This window comes from Alternaria viburni, assembly GCF_023758015.1.
Source record: "Alternaria viburni strain BMP 2772 chromosome Unknown scaffold_20, whole genome shotgun sequence".
Classification (NCBI taxonomy): Eukaryota; Fungi; Ascomycota; class Dothideomycetes; order Pleosporales; family Pleosporaceae; genus Alternaria; species Alternaria viburni.
The window spans coordinates 118,470-134,737 of record NW_026055789.1 but is presented as its reverse complement, the minus strand read 5'-3'; the positions used below and the strand labels follow the sequence as shown (position 1 = coordinate 134,737).

Genomic DNA, 16,268 nt, shown 5'->3' with positions numbered 1-16,268 from the left:
TGTGGTGTAGCGACCAACTCTCGAACAGCGCGGGCCAGAGAGGACTTGGTGTGTCGTAGATTATTAGAGCACTAGTGGCAACGGGGTGGGAATCGAGCGTGATCGAGCGGGCTCGAGTATGGCGGAACTAGTGTACAGGGATCAAATAGGAAATGCCTGGGTCGTGGGGTGGCTATGTGATTGGTGCGGCACGACGAGTGTGGCGGATCGACTCGTAACGAAAATCCGCGTAGGGGTCAAAGTGTTGCAGGGCGCAGATGCGCAGAGAAGAGCAAGAGAAGGAGCAGTCAACGACTAAGGTGCATCCATAAGTGGTGGCGCCTAACGTTGGGTTTGGGGTAGGTGGGTCCCGGACCGATCAGCAGAATTCTGTGATTATGCTGTGGTAGGGGCAGGGAGGGAGCGTCTCGGCTACTGTAGTGGTGAAGACAGCGGACGCAGCCTAGTAGATACGCGGCCAGGACAACGGCCGTCGAGAGTCAGCAAGCGGCCGGAGCTCATTTGGCGCGTCCCAAGCGGTGGTGCGCGCTGCGCAGAGTCGCACGAGGCCTGGGTTTGCGGTGAGAGCAGGCAGTTCCGGGCGAGAGCGGTGCAGGAGCAGGCCCAGGGCAGAGGGACAGGGCTAGCAGTAGGCAGGATTCGGCGCAATCATTGCGGGCTTGCAATTGGCGCAGGGGCGGAGCAGAAGCAGACGGCGTGGACGAGGGATGACGCTGATGATGGGACGATGGGGTTTGCGAAAACAAGAGTCTGGGAGCCAGAAAATAAGGACGTGTGACTGTGCAGCAACACCTAGGCCAGGGCTCTCGAGATCAGAGCAGGCGATCGGCGGAAGAGACAGGCAGAGGGCGGCCAGGGGGGCCACGGTGCGAGCGAACGCTCCAGCCACGTCTTCCGGACGGGGAGCTCACTGATGCGGAATCTTGTCCTGACGATGACGTGGGCTGATAGGCTGCGAGGCGTGCGGGCAGCGGGTGATGCTGTCAAGTCTACAGAACATCTCACGCAGAGGCACGATCGACGAAACGCCGGTACCTACAGTAGGGCCGGTTCGCATGAGCCGGCGACGTCCTGGGCTGCCATGTGCGCTGCCAATACACGCTGACCGTAATTGCAATCTCGTAACAACCATGGAAACTCCCAGATGCCCATCGCAGCTCGTGCCGTGCGCCAGGCTGCCAGAGCCTTGCCACAGTGCAGCGCAGGTGCCTTGCGTCATGTTGAAGCCATGATGGCATGGCTATTGCCATTGCAAACACCGCTGTATAGCCGAGCAGACGGCCTCGCGACGTCAGCTAAGCGACTACCAGACACTCGATCTGCGATGCGACGCAGCTGGCGGCGTCGTGTACGAACGAACAGCAGACCCTTCAAAGCCCGGGACGGGCTGCATCGGCGATGGAAAATTCTGGATCCAGTCGCTCAGCACGCGGCGACGCCCTGCAGCCCATCGTCTCCCGACTCTGATCAGTTCCAAGTTTTGTCAGTAGGTTACTGTAGCCGTCATGGCTCCAGCTGGTGGCCGATCGCTGTGCTGCCAGGGGCGGACAGGGCCCCTGGGCATCCACCTCCGCCCGAGCGTCATCGCCAGCGGAGCGGAACGTTGCTTCCAAGGTTTCTTGGCCACAGCACGCACGTGACGTGACAGGCGGGCACATGCACATCCATGATATTCCATTGCGCTATGTCTCATCTCAAGGTCCAAGGTCATGGCTTTCTAGACCCTGCGCGTGTCATCAGAACCGCCCCGAATCTCTCCCAGCGTGACCATCGCGACCCACGGCTCGTCACCCTTTGACTGACGTCGCCGTGTTTCTCGGTAACAGACCATGCCGGGCTAGGCGCACCAACCGCAGTCGTGGCCGTGTCGTCGTTGTCGCAATGTGGTTTGAAATCATACGATGCTGCTTCGCATCGGCCCTACTCGTCCTCCAGTACAGTTTGCCCATCGCCTCCCGGCACCATCTGAAGCTGTCAGTAATGGCGCCAAACGAAACAGCCTGTTTCATACCATGCAGATGTTGTTGCCGTTCAGTAGGATTTTGGGCAGCTCGACGTTCCCCTCGGCTGGGTCACTGCCATCGCGTCAGTCGGACGTGTCCATGTCAAACATGCAAAGAACCTTGGAAGCACGCACATTTCCGTCACATTCTCCAGTACCATGTCTGTGTCTGTTAGAATAGTTCCATCTCCCGGCTTCCCAGATGTACTTACTGACGTAGTCGTCGAAACCCACCAGCTTTCCAGTAAATTCCTTCCCGCCGTTCATAATGACCCAGATCTGCGAACCCACGCACTTGTCGATGAGCTCTGCAGTAATTTAGTCATGAACCGACACCTGGTCGGAAAGAGACGTACCTAGCGGAAGAAGGTTCTCGAGCGACATGGTGACGTGGTTTGTTGTGAGCTGAGTTTCGGTCGTTGAATGCAACTGTCGCGTTTGAGGTGTCGGTACAATCAAGGTGGTGATTGCCCAGGTGGTGGGCTTGATATCTTGGCGTTCAAGACCACCGCATCTGCCACAGGCCGCGCTAGCCAACCACTGCTCGCGCCACAACAGGCAGCAGACGTCCCTGTCCACACAATCGACTCGCACCCGTGGCGACCATCTCCTCCTGCCAGTGCCTATTGGGTGCACTACCATGGAGTGTTATGCTCTTCCGTCGACGCGCCTCTCTGCTGAGCGCGTCAGATGCCCCGCGGCGCGTTTGCCATGAGCCGCCTACCCACGCCTTCTTCTCCGTAGAGCGCCATACACAGTATTCTCATATACTCAGAGCGATGCACACTACCCCATTACGCTCGACGCCTACCACCTCACCCTCCTCGACCTGCCGATGGAAGCGGGGACGGCCCGTTCCTCGAAGCGACAACTTTCCTAGACGAATCCACAAGACTCCCGTTCCTGCGCTGCAACCTCCCGCTACCCAGTCTACTTCTATAGACTCAGCCTCCATGCCTCGGGACCATCGCCAAATACGTCCGGCCTCGGCTGCGTTACACGTACGACTGGCCGAGACGGCTCCAATACTGGGCGCTGACCGATTTCAGCGGGTGGGACTATGGAATCCAGCTCACGGACTACGCTTTGCGACAACAGCGACAGCGGAGGCGCCCACGCCGGATATCCCAGAAGCCACAGAGACCGAGTCCTCACCTCAAGACGATGTGGCTGCGGCAGCCCGTACCGATCACCCCTCCCCGCACACCAATAACGAAGCAGGCGATGCTGTCGGACAAGATGGAGAAGCTAGTACGGGACATGTCTCGGAGAATGCAGACTCTAGCGGCCTCTCGTCCGAAGGAGAGTCGGAAGCCAAGGACGACGAAGACGTAGATGAACACGTCTCTCTTACCTATCAGATCCCAGAGGAAAAGCTGCGTGCTGCAATGCTTGCCACTCCCCAAACTCGTGATAGTTATTGGAGCGCGAAGCTATACCAAGGGCCCGACGGCGAAGCGATCTCGACTCATTATTGCAAGTCTTTCGACGTTGCTGAAAGGGTGGCCAAATACTTCTTACAAGAAAAAGTGGTGGGCTTCGACATTGAGTGGAAGCCTCGTGGAAACCCATATTCCATCAAGCAAAATGCGTCGTTGATCCAGCTCGCGTGCGAAGATCGCATCGCACTCTTTCATGTGTCGCTGTTCTCTGGGAAGACAGTCGAGCAGCTGATGCCACCCAGTCTGAGGGCTGTTCTAGAATCACCCAATATATACAAGGTAGGTGTGGCTATCAAAGGAGACTTCAAGCGCCTGGAAAAGTACCTCAACATTCAATCTCAAGGTGTCTTCGAGCTAAGTCGCTTGCACAATCTAGTCGAATGGTACGAGGTGGAGCCTAGCAAAGTATCAAACAGACTTGTAAAACTCGCTTCTCAGGTGCTACAGCACCTCCAACTGCCTTTGTACAAAGGAGAGCGACTAGTCGACGATCCGGATACAACCTCCAGCGTCCGAGAAAGTGACTGGAGTCTGTCCTTAGATTTGCAACAGATACACTACGCGGCTGCCGATGCATATGCTGGCTTTCGTCTTTATCACATGCTTGAATGGAAGAGGACACGGATGAAGCCAGCCCCTCCTCCAGTGGCCCTTTGCGACTTCGACAACAAGCCTACTCCCAGGCCAAAGGTGCCCCGCAAAAGGATAAAGGCAGCTACCAAGTCCGACGATGCAGCGGACGTAGTTGCGAAGCCGTCAATTGACGTGACAGAAGAGCAACAAGAAGATGAGGAAGACGCGGAAGGGTACGAGACCGCGACGGAGGAATTTACCGACAGTCATGAGCTCGAAGACGCACCAAATGAAACAAGAAAAGCTGCGCCAGTGGATGACTCGAACAAGGCCTCTGCGGCTGACGCTGCGGTGAAGCCCGATTTGAACAGTGTTGAAGAAAGTGGAGTTTCTTCACAAAAGCGAATTGGCCGTGTGAGCCTTTCCTGGCTCCAAAACACCGACCCCGGATACCCTGAGCTGCCCAAGACATCGCAGGAAGAGGACGTGGGCCCACAGTCTACCGGATCCTCCAAAGATGAGGTTGCCATGCAGACGGAGAAGCAAGGCCATGGTATTCCAGGCGGGGAGCAGAATGATAGCGATGATGAATACCCAGACCCAGAGCTTGAGGATGCGCTTAGACGCATGTCTTTGGACGAAAGTGGGAAGCTTATCCAAGACGGGAACGACGCAGCATCAGAGCATACTAGGCCAACACCTACCATAAACCAAGACGATCTGGGAACGCAGTCAGTACTTCCTACCCATCTAGCAACCGCTCAAGCTTCTAATACTGCCAAAGTGGGTGAGCCATCAGGTCTCAAGCATGATTCCCTCGATGTTGTCGATTCCGCCGTGCCAACACCAGCTCCGCAATCAAACATCGGCCTACTCAATGAGTCATCACGAACACCTGAGTACAACTTGGCGACGACGTGGGCACAGGAACATCTTCAAGTTACTATTCCATCGCCTACTTCAATAACACCCTCACGTATACGGGCAACTGTGACACACCTTCGCGCATATCATATGTGGCACTACCAGAAGCTCTCAGTCGAGAAAATGGCAGCACTCTTGCGAGATCCGCCGCTCTCGAATAACACGATTGCGAATTATATCTTACAGGCAGTCACACTGGAGAGGCTTGAATACGAGGAAGACTCTCTTCGAAGTGTGTTACTAGCGCTACCTTCAGGGATGCGAAAGGGACGATGGAGGGGGCTGGCCGAGGAAGTTGGCGTGTGACATGAACACATCGACCGTAACCTATTTGACAGAGTATTCTGAAATGAATAAGCTATTCTTAGACATTTTGGCAACGTGGGACGAAGTTGAATACGTGTTTAGAGGATTTGCGGTGTGTTTATGTGTTCTCTTCGTATTCAGACTTGTCAGTTTGCACATGGAAAGCAGGGCGCGGAAGCCATTCCGCTTTTGTCAACCAAGTCGTGGCTCATCTTTACGCGTCTATGCTCAGCTCACGCGTCTATACTCAGTGTTGCGCATCTATGATGTTGCGATACAATGTAACACGCCAATGATGTCCAAGCATATGAACAGTGGACACATGTCACGATGCAGCCATGGCCGTACTCACCAGGTACCATGTGCGGTGCAAACTAAATCAGGGTCCAGGCACGCACTAGGCCAACCCCACGCGTGCCAACCGCGAAACTGCGGTGAGGAGCAGCCATCCCTGCAGGAACCCCTCCGACGTATATACACCTCTGACTATTCTGACGATCTCCCACCATCCCAATTGAGCTTTGTCTGTCCACATACTTGTCAATTCAAGACTCACGAGAAGACTCGCACCATGGCCGCCGCCGCAGCTGTCTATCCCCCGCTCGACCAGCGCCCGGTCAAGAACACGGTCCTCCTGTTCGATGTCGACGACACACTCACAAAACCCCGTCAAGTGTGTACGCTCGATGCATGCTCAGCGATGCTTCTCTAACACCGGTGCAGCTCGTCACTCCACAGATGCTGCAGCTCCTTTCCGAAGTCCGTCACAAATGCGCCATCGGTTTCGTTGGCGGCTCGAACCTCGTCAAACAACAAGAACAGCTCGGCGGCCCTGTAGACGTCACCTCGCTGTTCGACTTCTGCTTCGCCGAGAACGGACTCACTGCCATCCGCATGGGGGAGGTCCTGGCTAGCCAGAGCTTCATCGCGTGGATTGGGGAGGACAAGTACAAGCAGTTAACCAAGTGGTACGTGTATACAGCAGGTTTTGGGGCATCATTAACAACGATTCTAGGATTCTTCACTACATCGCCGATCTCGACATCCCCATCAAGCGCGGTACCTTCATCGAGTTCCGCAACGGCATGATCAACGTCTCCCCCATCGGCCGTAACGCCTCCACCGAAGAGCGAAACGAATACCAAAAGTACGATCTCGAGCACAAGGTCAGGGAAACCATGGTCGCCAAGCTCAAGGAAGCATTCCCCGACTCTGGCCTCACATACTCCATCGGTGGTCAAATCTCGTTCGACGTATTCCCTACTGGCTGGGACAAGACCTACTGCCTGCGACACATTGAGGCGGAGAAGGGCCTGACTGGTGTCGTCTACGACAAGATTCACTTCTTTGGCGACAAGGCTTACGAGGGTGGAAACGACTGGGAAATCTACAGCGACGAGCGGACTATCGGACACAAGGTCAAGAACCCAGATGATACCTATGCGCAACTGTCGGAGTTGTTGAAGAGCTTCCAGTAGTGGGTTTGGACGCGTTAATAACGATTCTGACGAAGCACCCACGGCGGCATCTTTCCGTCTGATATGAGGAAGATAGTACTGGCGATAGAGTACGACATGTAATGTGAACAAGAATCATACGATGCCATTGGTCGAGGGATACGTTCTGGGCCTCGGTTTCCAGCATTCCCTCGCATCGGCATATGCCCAGATTTTGACTTCCGCGCAGTTGCCGCACTCCGTGACTTTAGTGGAGCAGCGTTGATCATTCGATAGTGACTTCCTGTGCACCAAGGCATTTCCCGAAGACCCATACCGGAAACAACAACCCGACTTACTATCAAAACCTTAAATCTGCAGGGCTCAGCAAAGGGTCCAGCAGTGAGAGGCTTATTCATACCGCGCCCTGCTTGGTCACCATCAGCTTCAATGCGGAGATACGTACACTCTTTCTACTATAGGCAGCTCGGAGCTGAGCGTGTACTAATCAACCACGCTGGTCGTCATTGGCTTATTGTGTAACATGGCGTATGCAGGTACTCAATCCGATCATCTCCCCGCACCGGAGTACAGCCGGGGTCATGGCACCGGAAGTTAGACGTAGAGTGCAGATTGTGATTGGGTCCATTCGCACCGATTGATACACAACACCGGTTTCCAAGACGGCTTTTCACAGCATGACATGCCGGTTAAAGATGCAGGGCCACTTTTGCTGATCGAAATGCTAGATCTTGCATCTCAACACCGAAGCAAGGAAGCCAGATCTGACCAGGTAGCTGGGAGTATACAAGTACTGACAAGAATACGGCGACATCCTGGAAACTAACTGCTAACTTCTACACGTATTCCATCATGAGACTACCCACAATTCCGCTCTTCTTACTCCCAGTTCTCGCGTCAGCATCCCCTCTGCACCAGGCTTCTTGCATTCCACTACAGGTTTCCTCCAACACCTCCAACACGTACGACTATATCGTCACCGGTAGCGGTCCAGGAGGCGGTACAATCGCAACAAATCTCGCTCTTGCTGGACACTCCGTTCTGTTGATCGAGGCTGGATCAGACGCTTCGTTTGATATCCGCACCCAAGTGCTCGCTTTGAACGACTTCTCCAACACGAATGTAGCGTGGCATTTCTTTGTCAAGCATAGTGATGACGAGGAGAGATTGAAGAGGTATAACCTGTTGGTCTGGAGGTTGGAGAATGGAGAGTGTAAGTTGAGATGTCGATAGACACTACCTGGGCTTGCCTTGCTAATGTCAGTGATAGATTGGGTTGGGAAAGATCCCAGTGTTGAGGGACATATAGGCGCTGAGAGATTGGGCATTTTCTATCCTAGAGGTGTAAGTGACATCCTCCCCTTATGAACTGCATGTGATAGGTTTACTGATTGTATATCCTGCAACGTAGGCTACTTTGGGCGGGAGTGCGATCATCAACGCGGCTGCGACATTCCTGCCAAGCGACAGCGACTGGGACTTCTTTGACAAGGGCGTTGAAGATGGCATCTGGAGGTAAGCCGCCAACGTATTTCGTCTCTCAAGATAGTACCAACATTCATGCAGTAGCGAATTGATGCGGAAGTACTTTGAGAAAATCGAGCATAACAACTATCTCGAATCCGGTACTCCTGGTCACGGCTTTACAGGCTGGCTACAGACGAACATCGCTGATCGAGCTACCCATGCGGCTGAAGCACTCCGCTTCAAGGTCTTCCAAGCTGGATTGAAATTGGTTGGGAAAGACCCAGAAAAGGTACTGGACTACCTTACTAGTGATGCAAACTATTTCGACCTAATGCGTAACTAGACAGAGTGTAAGGTATGAATAGATGTAAATTGTATATAAGGTCTACCTAACTAATCTAGAAGAAGGTAAGAGCTATATATAACCTAGCATAGACTATCTATAGTTATATAATAGTCTACACTATTGCTAACGTAGGCTAAAAAGAGTTAACTACCTAAACCTAATTCTCTCTAGTCTTTTACTATTACTTCTTACTTTTCTAGTAGACTCTAGTAAATAACATAGCCTATAGCAGAGGAGTCTTTATAAAAATAGTAAGAAAAAGAAGATAAAGCTTAGTTAGATAAGTTTAAAGAAGGTTATTATAGAAAAAAGAGTAATAAGCTATAGTACTACTTACTAAAAGAAAAAAAACATCTATAGTCTCTTACTATACTTATATAAATATATAAAAGAAAAAATATTATATATAAGATTATACTATTAAAGAAGTAAGCCTAGTAGTAGTAACGCTAGCGTTTATATTATACGTAAACTATAATAAGAAACTACTATAAAGAGAGAGTAGATACTAGAGTATATATTTAGGCGAAAAGTAAAAAGAATATTACTTTTATTCTAGATAAGAGTATTATAAAGAGTTTTGTAGAGAAGTATAAAATACTTTAAAAGAATAGTGTTACTATAAAAGACTATATTAAGAAAAGGCTAAGAAGTAACTTAACGCGTACTAAAGACAGCGTTATACTAGAGTAGAGTAGTAGAAAGAAAAACTTTTTATAAATATTAAAGATAAGTAATATAAGTAATAAGAAAGTTATAAAGTATAATAATAGAGTTAAGGTAGGTAGAGTAACTCTTAGTTAAGTGCCTATAATAAAAGAGTAATATTACTAAGCCTAAGCAGTAGAAGTATCTATCTAGTTAATATAGTTAACTTAGTTAGTTACTACGCTAGAGCCTTCGCTAGTCTTATTATTAATAGTATTATTAAAACTAGATATAAATAGAGCTTATCTAGTAGAAATACTATTAAGAGTCTAAAGACCCTCTACTACTATATTAATCTAGTTCTTAGTTATGCTATTAGTTCTATATAGAAGTATATAGATAAACTTATTATTCTTTTTCTTATTCTTAATAGTAGGCGTAGAAGCCTATATAGAGTAGAGATCTCTATTATAGATAGCCTTAAGAAGTTCTTAGTTAAGGTAAGAGTTAATATTAAAGCTATTTTATAAAAGCGCTGCTAGGTTTATAGTATTAATAATACTACCTTAGAGCTTAGTAGATATAGTTAGAGTACTACTAGAAGAGATGTAGTTAAGCGTCTTATTCTTTACCTTAGATTAGAAGGTCTTTACTATAGACGTTTTCTTCTTTAGAGCAAGTAAGCTAATATCTTTAGTAGTAGTTTTAGCCTTTTTCTTTTAGCAAGAGGTACCTATTATAGTAGATAGAGGTAGAGTAATTAATAAACCTAAGTAATTGTTAAATAATAGAGTTAGTTAAATACTAGATATATAATATTAGACTATAATTAGGTATATTATTCTAAAAAGACTAGAGACAAATCGCTACTAAGCTATAATAGTAATTCTAAGGTATTTATAGCTAATACTAAGTTAGCCTAGACTTTTTAGAGCTAGAACCTAATATTATTTTCTCTCTTAGAGTAGATTACTCTTAATCTACTTTTAAGGTTATTTAATAGACTAGGTAAAGTAACTATAGCCTATAATAGGCTATTTTAGCCTATAACAGCCTATTCTAAGCTAGCGTAGATATATTATATCTATAGAAAGGTAGAAATCTACTATAAAAAGTAGTAGTTCTAAGAAATTACGCATAAACACACGCGTAAGGCTACTATCTACGCTAGTAGAGCTAGCGTAGGCCTATACACTCTAGGTATTTCTAGCTAGTTAAATTTCTCTTTTCTATTCTCTACTTTCTAATTACTCTATAATAGTAAGTATTAGCTCTTTTTACTTATTATTTCTAGAATTTTAAAAAGGTCTAAAGTAACCTATTATAGCCTATTTTAGAGTATAATAGAGTAGTTTAGTCTAAATTAGAGGTTTCTAGCATAAATTATACTAAATTACTACTAACTAGCCTCTAGTACTCTAACTAAGACTATTAACGCGCACTTTATACTAAATTACTCTCTTTCTACTTATATCTACTTCTTATACTCTATATTACTCTATTCTAAGCTTTAATAGCCTCTTTTACCTTAACTTAACTATAGTTAGTAATAATTAGATTACTATAAGCTACTTCTACGTATCTAGGCTTCTTAAGATTAGTTACGCGCTATATACTAGTTACCTATAGTTATAGAAGCTTAATAAGCCTTATATATTTAACTACTATAGCTATACTTTTCTAGTTCTTAAGACTAAGAAAGAGCGCGCTATCTTTACTAGTATAATTAAAAAGATTACTAGTATACTATCTAGAGATACTATTACCTAAACTATTCTATGTAGCTAGTATTAGGCTATAAATAAGTAGTGCTTTACTATAAGTACCTATTTTACTCTCTTTTAGCTACTATTACCCTCTATTAGCTTCTATAAAGCTAATATATAGTAAATAGCTCTAGAATAGGTAGTTTTAGTTTATTTTAGCCTATTTTAGGCTCTTTTACACTAATACTAACTAATATAGTCTCTAGAGAATTTTATTAACTTAGAAGCTATATTTAAGATTATCTACTAATTAATAGCTAACTAGAAGCTTATTAGTAAAAAGCTTATTATTCTGCGTTCTTAAGCCTCTAATAATACCTTAACGCCTACTCTACTAGCTATAAAAGACTTTAAGCGCAGTAACTTACGCTACTTAAAGATAGACTTAGTAGAAGAGTATAAGAGCATCTATAATAATATTATTAAGTAAGTTTTAATCTATATTAGCTTATTTTAGCCTAATTTAGCGTCTTATAAGCCTTTCTATCCCCTCTAGAGTTAGTAAGGCCTTTATAAAACTTAAAAGAGCTAAGTTAGCCTATAATAGTCTATTCTAGACTATTTTAACTAACTTTAGTAGTAACTACTTCTCTAATTAGAAGCACTTACAATTTTATTCTAGCGCACTCTATAGCTATACTACTACTAAGTCTAGCGTACGCTCTAATAATAAGACTAAGACTAAAGCTATAGTTACTAGCTTTACTAATAGTACTCTCTACGCATCTAAGAAGAAAGCTAATAAAGTTACTAGTACGCTTAACGCTAGATTACTATTTAAGTAATTAGTAAGTTCTAAAATACTCTCTTTTAGGCTCTTACAGCTCTAATTAGCTCTTTATAGGTTACTAGTAGCTACTTTACCTCTATTTACCCTTTTTTTACCTTTTATAGCCTATTTTAGCTTATACTAACTCTTTTTATAGTATTCTACCTTAAAGTCTACTAAGTAGACTATTATTCTTATAGTCTAAGATCTATAGAACGCTATTTAAAAACTTTAGATAGAGCTTACTTTCTAGCTAAAGAGTAATAAGGCTACTACTAAGAAGAGCTAGCTTAAGAAGAAAATCTAAGCTAAGAAAGATAAGATTAAGCGTCTTAGAGCTAGTATTCTCTAAGTTACTCTTAGATAACCTCTAATAGTCTCTTATAGTCTATTTTAGCCTATTCTAGAGTAATATAAGCTCTTCTAGTATATTTAGGTAGAGTTTAATAGAGTTTACGTAGAATTAACTAGAGTTAAGAGGTATTAACTAAAACTAGCTTCTTTTAGCCTTATATAGGCTATTATAGCTTAGTCTAGTCTAGATTAATACCTATAGGTAGATCTATTCTTATAAATATAAAAAGGTCTATATCTATAATTAAAGTTATTTATCTATATAAATTTACCTAAAGTATAATATTTTATTCTTTAAAACTAATTATAAAGCCTAAAGAACTAATAACTCTACGCTAGAAAGAATTAGAGTAAAATAGCCTATGCTAGACTCTTTTAGACTATTAGAGGCTATTCTAGCCTAAAGTACTATTAAATACTCTAAAAAACTCTATATAGAGAAAAAAGGTAAAGGTATACTCTAGTTTACACTAGAATAGCCTATTATAGCTTAACTTAACTTATTTTCTCTCTTTATAAGACTATCTATAGTATTACTTCTTAGGCTAGGCCTTTAAAGATTTTCTACGCTGTTATATTCTCTTCTTATTCTAGAACTTCTATAGCGTGTTAGCTAAAATATTTAGACCTAGTTTCTATAAGTTTTCTTTCTTTAGATACTTAACCTATTTAATTAGGTACTTCTATTAGTTATTCTTATTACGCTATCTTTTAATAATATATTCTACTTTATATATATTATTACTAAATTCTCTTAAAGTATTCTACTTAGGCGCTTTAGAGTATAGAATAGTGCTTTTTAGGTTAAAAGGCTCTAAAAGTAATATATAGAATACTAGATAGATACTATTAAGTTCTAGAAGGTTAACCTAGAAGGCTAAGAAGCTAATTTAGTCTATAATCTTTTTAGGTCTAAGAAACTTCTAATCTAGCTTTTTCTTTAGGTAAGTACTTCTAATATATTAGTTAGAGACTAGAATTTAGTCTTTTACCTTAAAGAGTATTAGCGCGTAGTACTTATTAGCGTACTCTTTCTAGTAAGTATTTACTACCTTAATCTTTCTATAGTACTTCTACTATAGTTTAATTACTTATTTAGTAAGGCTAGCCTCTATAGAGCTTTCTCTCTTACTAAGAGCTAAATTAAGCTAATCTACTTTATAAGAGTGCCTTCTATAGTAGACCTAGAAGAGAGTAATTCTAGTAGTAGAGTGTATACTATTATTATACGTAAACTCTCTAATAGATATCTAGCGCGCCTAATTATTCTATTCTAAAGAGTAATAGTAGCAAAAGTACTATTCTAAAGTCTAGTTCTACCTTTTAGTCTAGCTATTAGTTTAAGAATAGAAAGTAGAAGTAAGAACTCTTCTAGTATTAAGGTAGTAAAGAAAAGAATTCTAATACTTAGAGTTTATTAAAGAGCCTTAATCTAAGATAATACGCTTTAGTACGTTGTAAAGTTAGATAACTTTACGTATTTAGGCCTATACTAAGTTAGTACTATTCTAATTAGCTTATACTAGTACGTAATAGACTATTTTAGTTAATCTATTTATAATAACTAGTATAGCGTTATACTTTATACTAGAAACTATACTAGGTAGTAGTTCTATAATAAAGTCTATTATTACTTTCTTCTAAAAGTAGTTAGATATTAGAAAAGACTATAGTAGGCTATAAAGCCTATACTTTATAGAAGTAGACTTTCTATATATAAAGTAATTCTTATAGTATTACTCTATATTCTTATATATACTCTTCTAAAAGTAGCGCTTTTATAGCTTTTCTAAAGTACGTTTTACTCTAAAGTAGCTTACTAGAGAGTTATTATAATACTCTTAGAGAGCTTATAATTTCTCTTTAGTAGTTACTAGCGTTCTTACTACGTAATAGCGTATTTTAGCTCTATCTAGACTAGACTAGTTAGCTTTAGACTTAGACTTATCTAAAGTATCTAAGAAAGTGTAATCTATTTTATTACACTTCTCTAGAGTCTAGAGCTCTAGTATAGTATATCTACTAGCCTAGTTAAAGCTCTCTAAACTCTTAGTAAGGTTTTATTATTTCTTAGTACGCTTAGTAAAGTAAGTCTACACTACAGCTACTAAAAGAAAAGTCTTATTACTATTAGTTATAAGATCTCTTATAGACTAGATAAAAGCTTTATTATACTTCTAGATAGATTTCTAAGCTTCTACTATATAGTTAGAGTAGTAAGAAAGCCTATCTATAGAGTTAGTAGACTCTGCCTTATAGTAAATGTTAAAATTAAACCTAGATAGTATAATATAAAACCTAACCTATTAATAGTTAAGAGTCTTAGTCTCTATAAACTATTTTAGATTCTAATAGTTAGTCTAGAGGTTAAAGTATACACTCTCTAGATATTAGCGCTAATACTCTAGGCTCTTAACTATTATAAGTAGCTCTTAGTTATGCGTATTATAATTATACTCTACTATAATAAGTTTACGTAAAAAGAAGTTAACTAGACACTATTAGTACTCTCTAGCTCTATTTAGTATATATTAGCTTAATATACTTATAATTACGCTACCTAAGGCGTCTACCTTAGCCTTAGTCTTTCTATCTTACTTAAAGTAAGTTAAGATAAAAATACTTAGAAAAGAGTCTTTTAGCTTCTAAAAGGCCTCTTTAGCTTTCTTATTAAGGTTAAGAACCTAACTCTTCTCTCTCTACTAGGCGCAGCTACTCTTAGCTACTTCTAGCCTCTTCTAGGTTAGTTTAGTTAATAGTAGAGTAAGTTAGAAGAATTTAGTAATAAACTACCTATAATAGTTTATAAAGCTAATAAATACCTAAATCTTACGCACTATGCGTAGTTTAGGCTATTTCTAGATTATCTTAATTCTATTCTTATTAATTTATATTCTCTTAGAGAAAACTACGTACTTAAGGTACTTAGTGCGCTAGGTATACTACTCGCACTTTAGAAGCTTTAAAAATAGCTTTATATTACGTAATCTACGTAAGACTTTCTTAATATAGCTCTTATACTTCTCTTTAGTATTAGAGAAGATAAGAATATTATTTAAGTATATAATATAGGTTATATTAATTAATTCTATAAGAACTTAATAGATATAGATCTAGAACTACGCAGAAGTGTTTATAAAGCTAAAAAACATTATAGTATACTTAAAACTACTATATCTTATATAAAAGGTAGTTTTCTACTTATTACTCTTCTTAATACGTACTCTATAGTAAGCCTCTTTTATATTAAGTTTAGTATAAAATTTAGCGCTAGCTAATCTTTCTAGAAACTCTATAATAAGTAGTAAGAGGTACTAATTCTTAATAGTAACCTTATTAAGGCCTCTATAGTTAACGCATAGGCGTATACTACTATCTTTCTTCTTAGCAAAAAGTATAGATACCTCTACTAGAGACTTACTATACTTAATCTACTCTTGCGCTAAGTACTTATCTAAATACTTATATAAGAGCTCTAACTTTATCTTAGAGAGATTATATAATAGCTAATAGAGCGCTATAGTTTTAAGTAGTAAATTAATAGCTAAGTCTTATAAACTATAGTTAGTAAGAACTCTTAAGTTATCTTTTAATCTAAGGTGCGCAAACTTAGTATATTATAGAGGTAAACTACTCTCTTTAGTCTTTTCTAGGCTAGACTAGAGTGTTAAGATAATAAGATAGCTATATATATCTACTATAGAATTACGCATAGTCTTCTTAAACTTCTTAGCTTTTTCTAGCGTAATCTTTCTATAAATAGTTCTATTCTTAGACTTAGTGCTCTAAAAAAGTAGCTTTTATATAGAGTAGCTAATCTTTAGGTAATACGCGTCTATCTAGAGTAGACCTAAGTATACCTAATACTTATAAACTTCTATAATAATGTATAGAATATTCTAAGTCTCTTATTTTCTATAAGAATCTACTACCTTTATAGTTACTATAGTAGTGCTATAAATCTTTAATTCTTTACTATTTACTCTATCTACTAATAGCTTAGATAAAGAGTAAACTAGTAAGCCTTACTTTATAGTAAGTAACGCTAAAATAAAGTTTAACTAGAAACTTCTATCTACTAGAGCCTTAATAAGCTCTAATTAGCTAAGTAATACCTTTACTATTAGCAGCTTTACTAGCTTTAGGTAAAGTACGTTATAAAGAAGTTCTAAGTTCTAAAATACTAGATCTAGAGTAACATAGACAGCTAAGAA

The 16,268-nt window shown here is 41.5% G+C and overlaps 4 protein-coding genes across 4 annotated transcripts; 3 read left to right on the top strand and 1 right to left on the bottom strand.

Annotated features, from left to right (window-relative positions):
- Nucleotides 1–1,920: 1,920 nt before the first annotated feature.
- Nucleotides 1,921–2,386, bottom strand: LSM5 (RNA-binding protein lsm5; the record flags this gene model as incomplete). Its single annotated transcript, XM_049357248.1, has 5 exons — nt 1,921–1,965; nt 2,012–2,075; nt 2,138–2,165; nt 2,215–2,310; nt 2,359–2,386. The coding sequence occupies 5 exons, from the start codon at nt 2,384–2,386 to the stop codon at nt 1,921–1,923; spliced, it is 261 nt and encodes an 86-aa protein (XP_049208146.1).
- A 569-nt stretch (nt 2,387–2,955) lies between these two features.
- J4E79_008390 (uncharacterized protein) lies at nt 2,956–5,247 on the top strand (the record flags this gene model as incomplete). Its single annotated transcript, XM_049357247.1, has 1 exon — nt 2,956–5,247. One exon carries the CDS (start codon nt 2,956–2,958, stop codon nt 5,245–5,247), a length of 2,292 nt encoding a protein of 763 aa, XP_049208145.1.
- Nucleotides 5,248–5,818: 571 nt separating this feature from the next.
- PMM1 (Phosphomannomutase 1) lies at nt 5,819–6,725 on the top strand (the record flags this gene model as incomplete). Its single annotated transcript, XM_049357246.1, has 3 exons — nt 5,819–5,920; nt 5,971–6,215; nt 6,263–6,725. 3 exons carry the CDS (start codon nt 5,819–5,821, stop codon nt 6,723–6,725), a joined length of 810 nt encoding a protein of 269 aa, XP_049208144.1.
- Nucleotides 6,726–7,386: 661 nt separating this feature from the next.
- On the top strand, nt 7,387–8,514 carry J4E79_008388 (uncharacterized protein; the record flags this gene model as incomplete). The annotated part of the gene is made up of 5 exons (XM_049357245.1): nt 7,387–7,476; nt 7,644–7,917; nt 7,975–8,048; nt 8,116–8,219; nt 8,271–8,514. 5 exons carry the CDS (start codon nt 7,387–7,389, stop codon nt 8,512–8,514), a joined length of 786 nt encoding a protein of 261 aa, XP_049208143.1.
- Between the last annotated feature and the right edge of the window lie 7,754 nt (nt 8,515–16,268).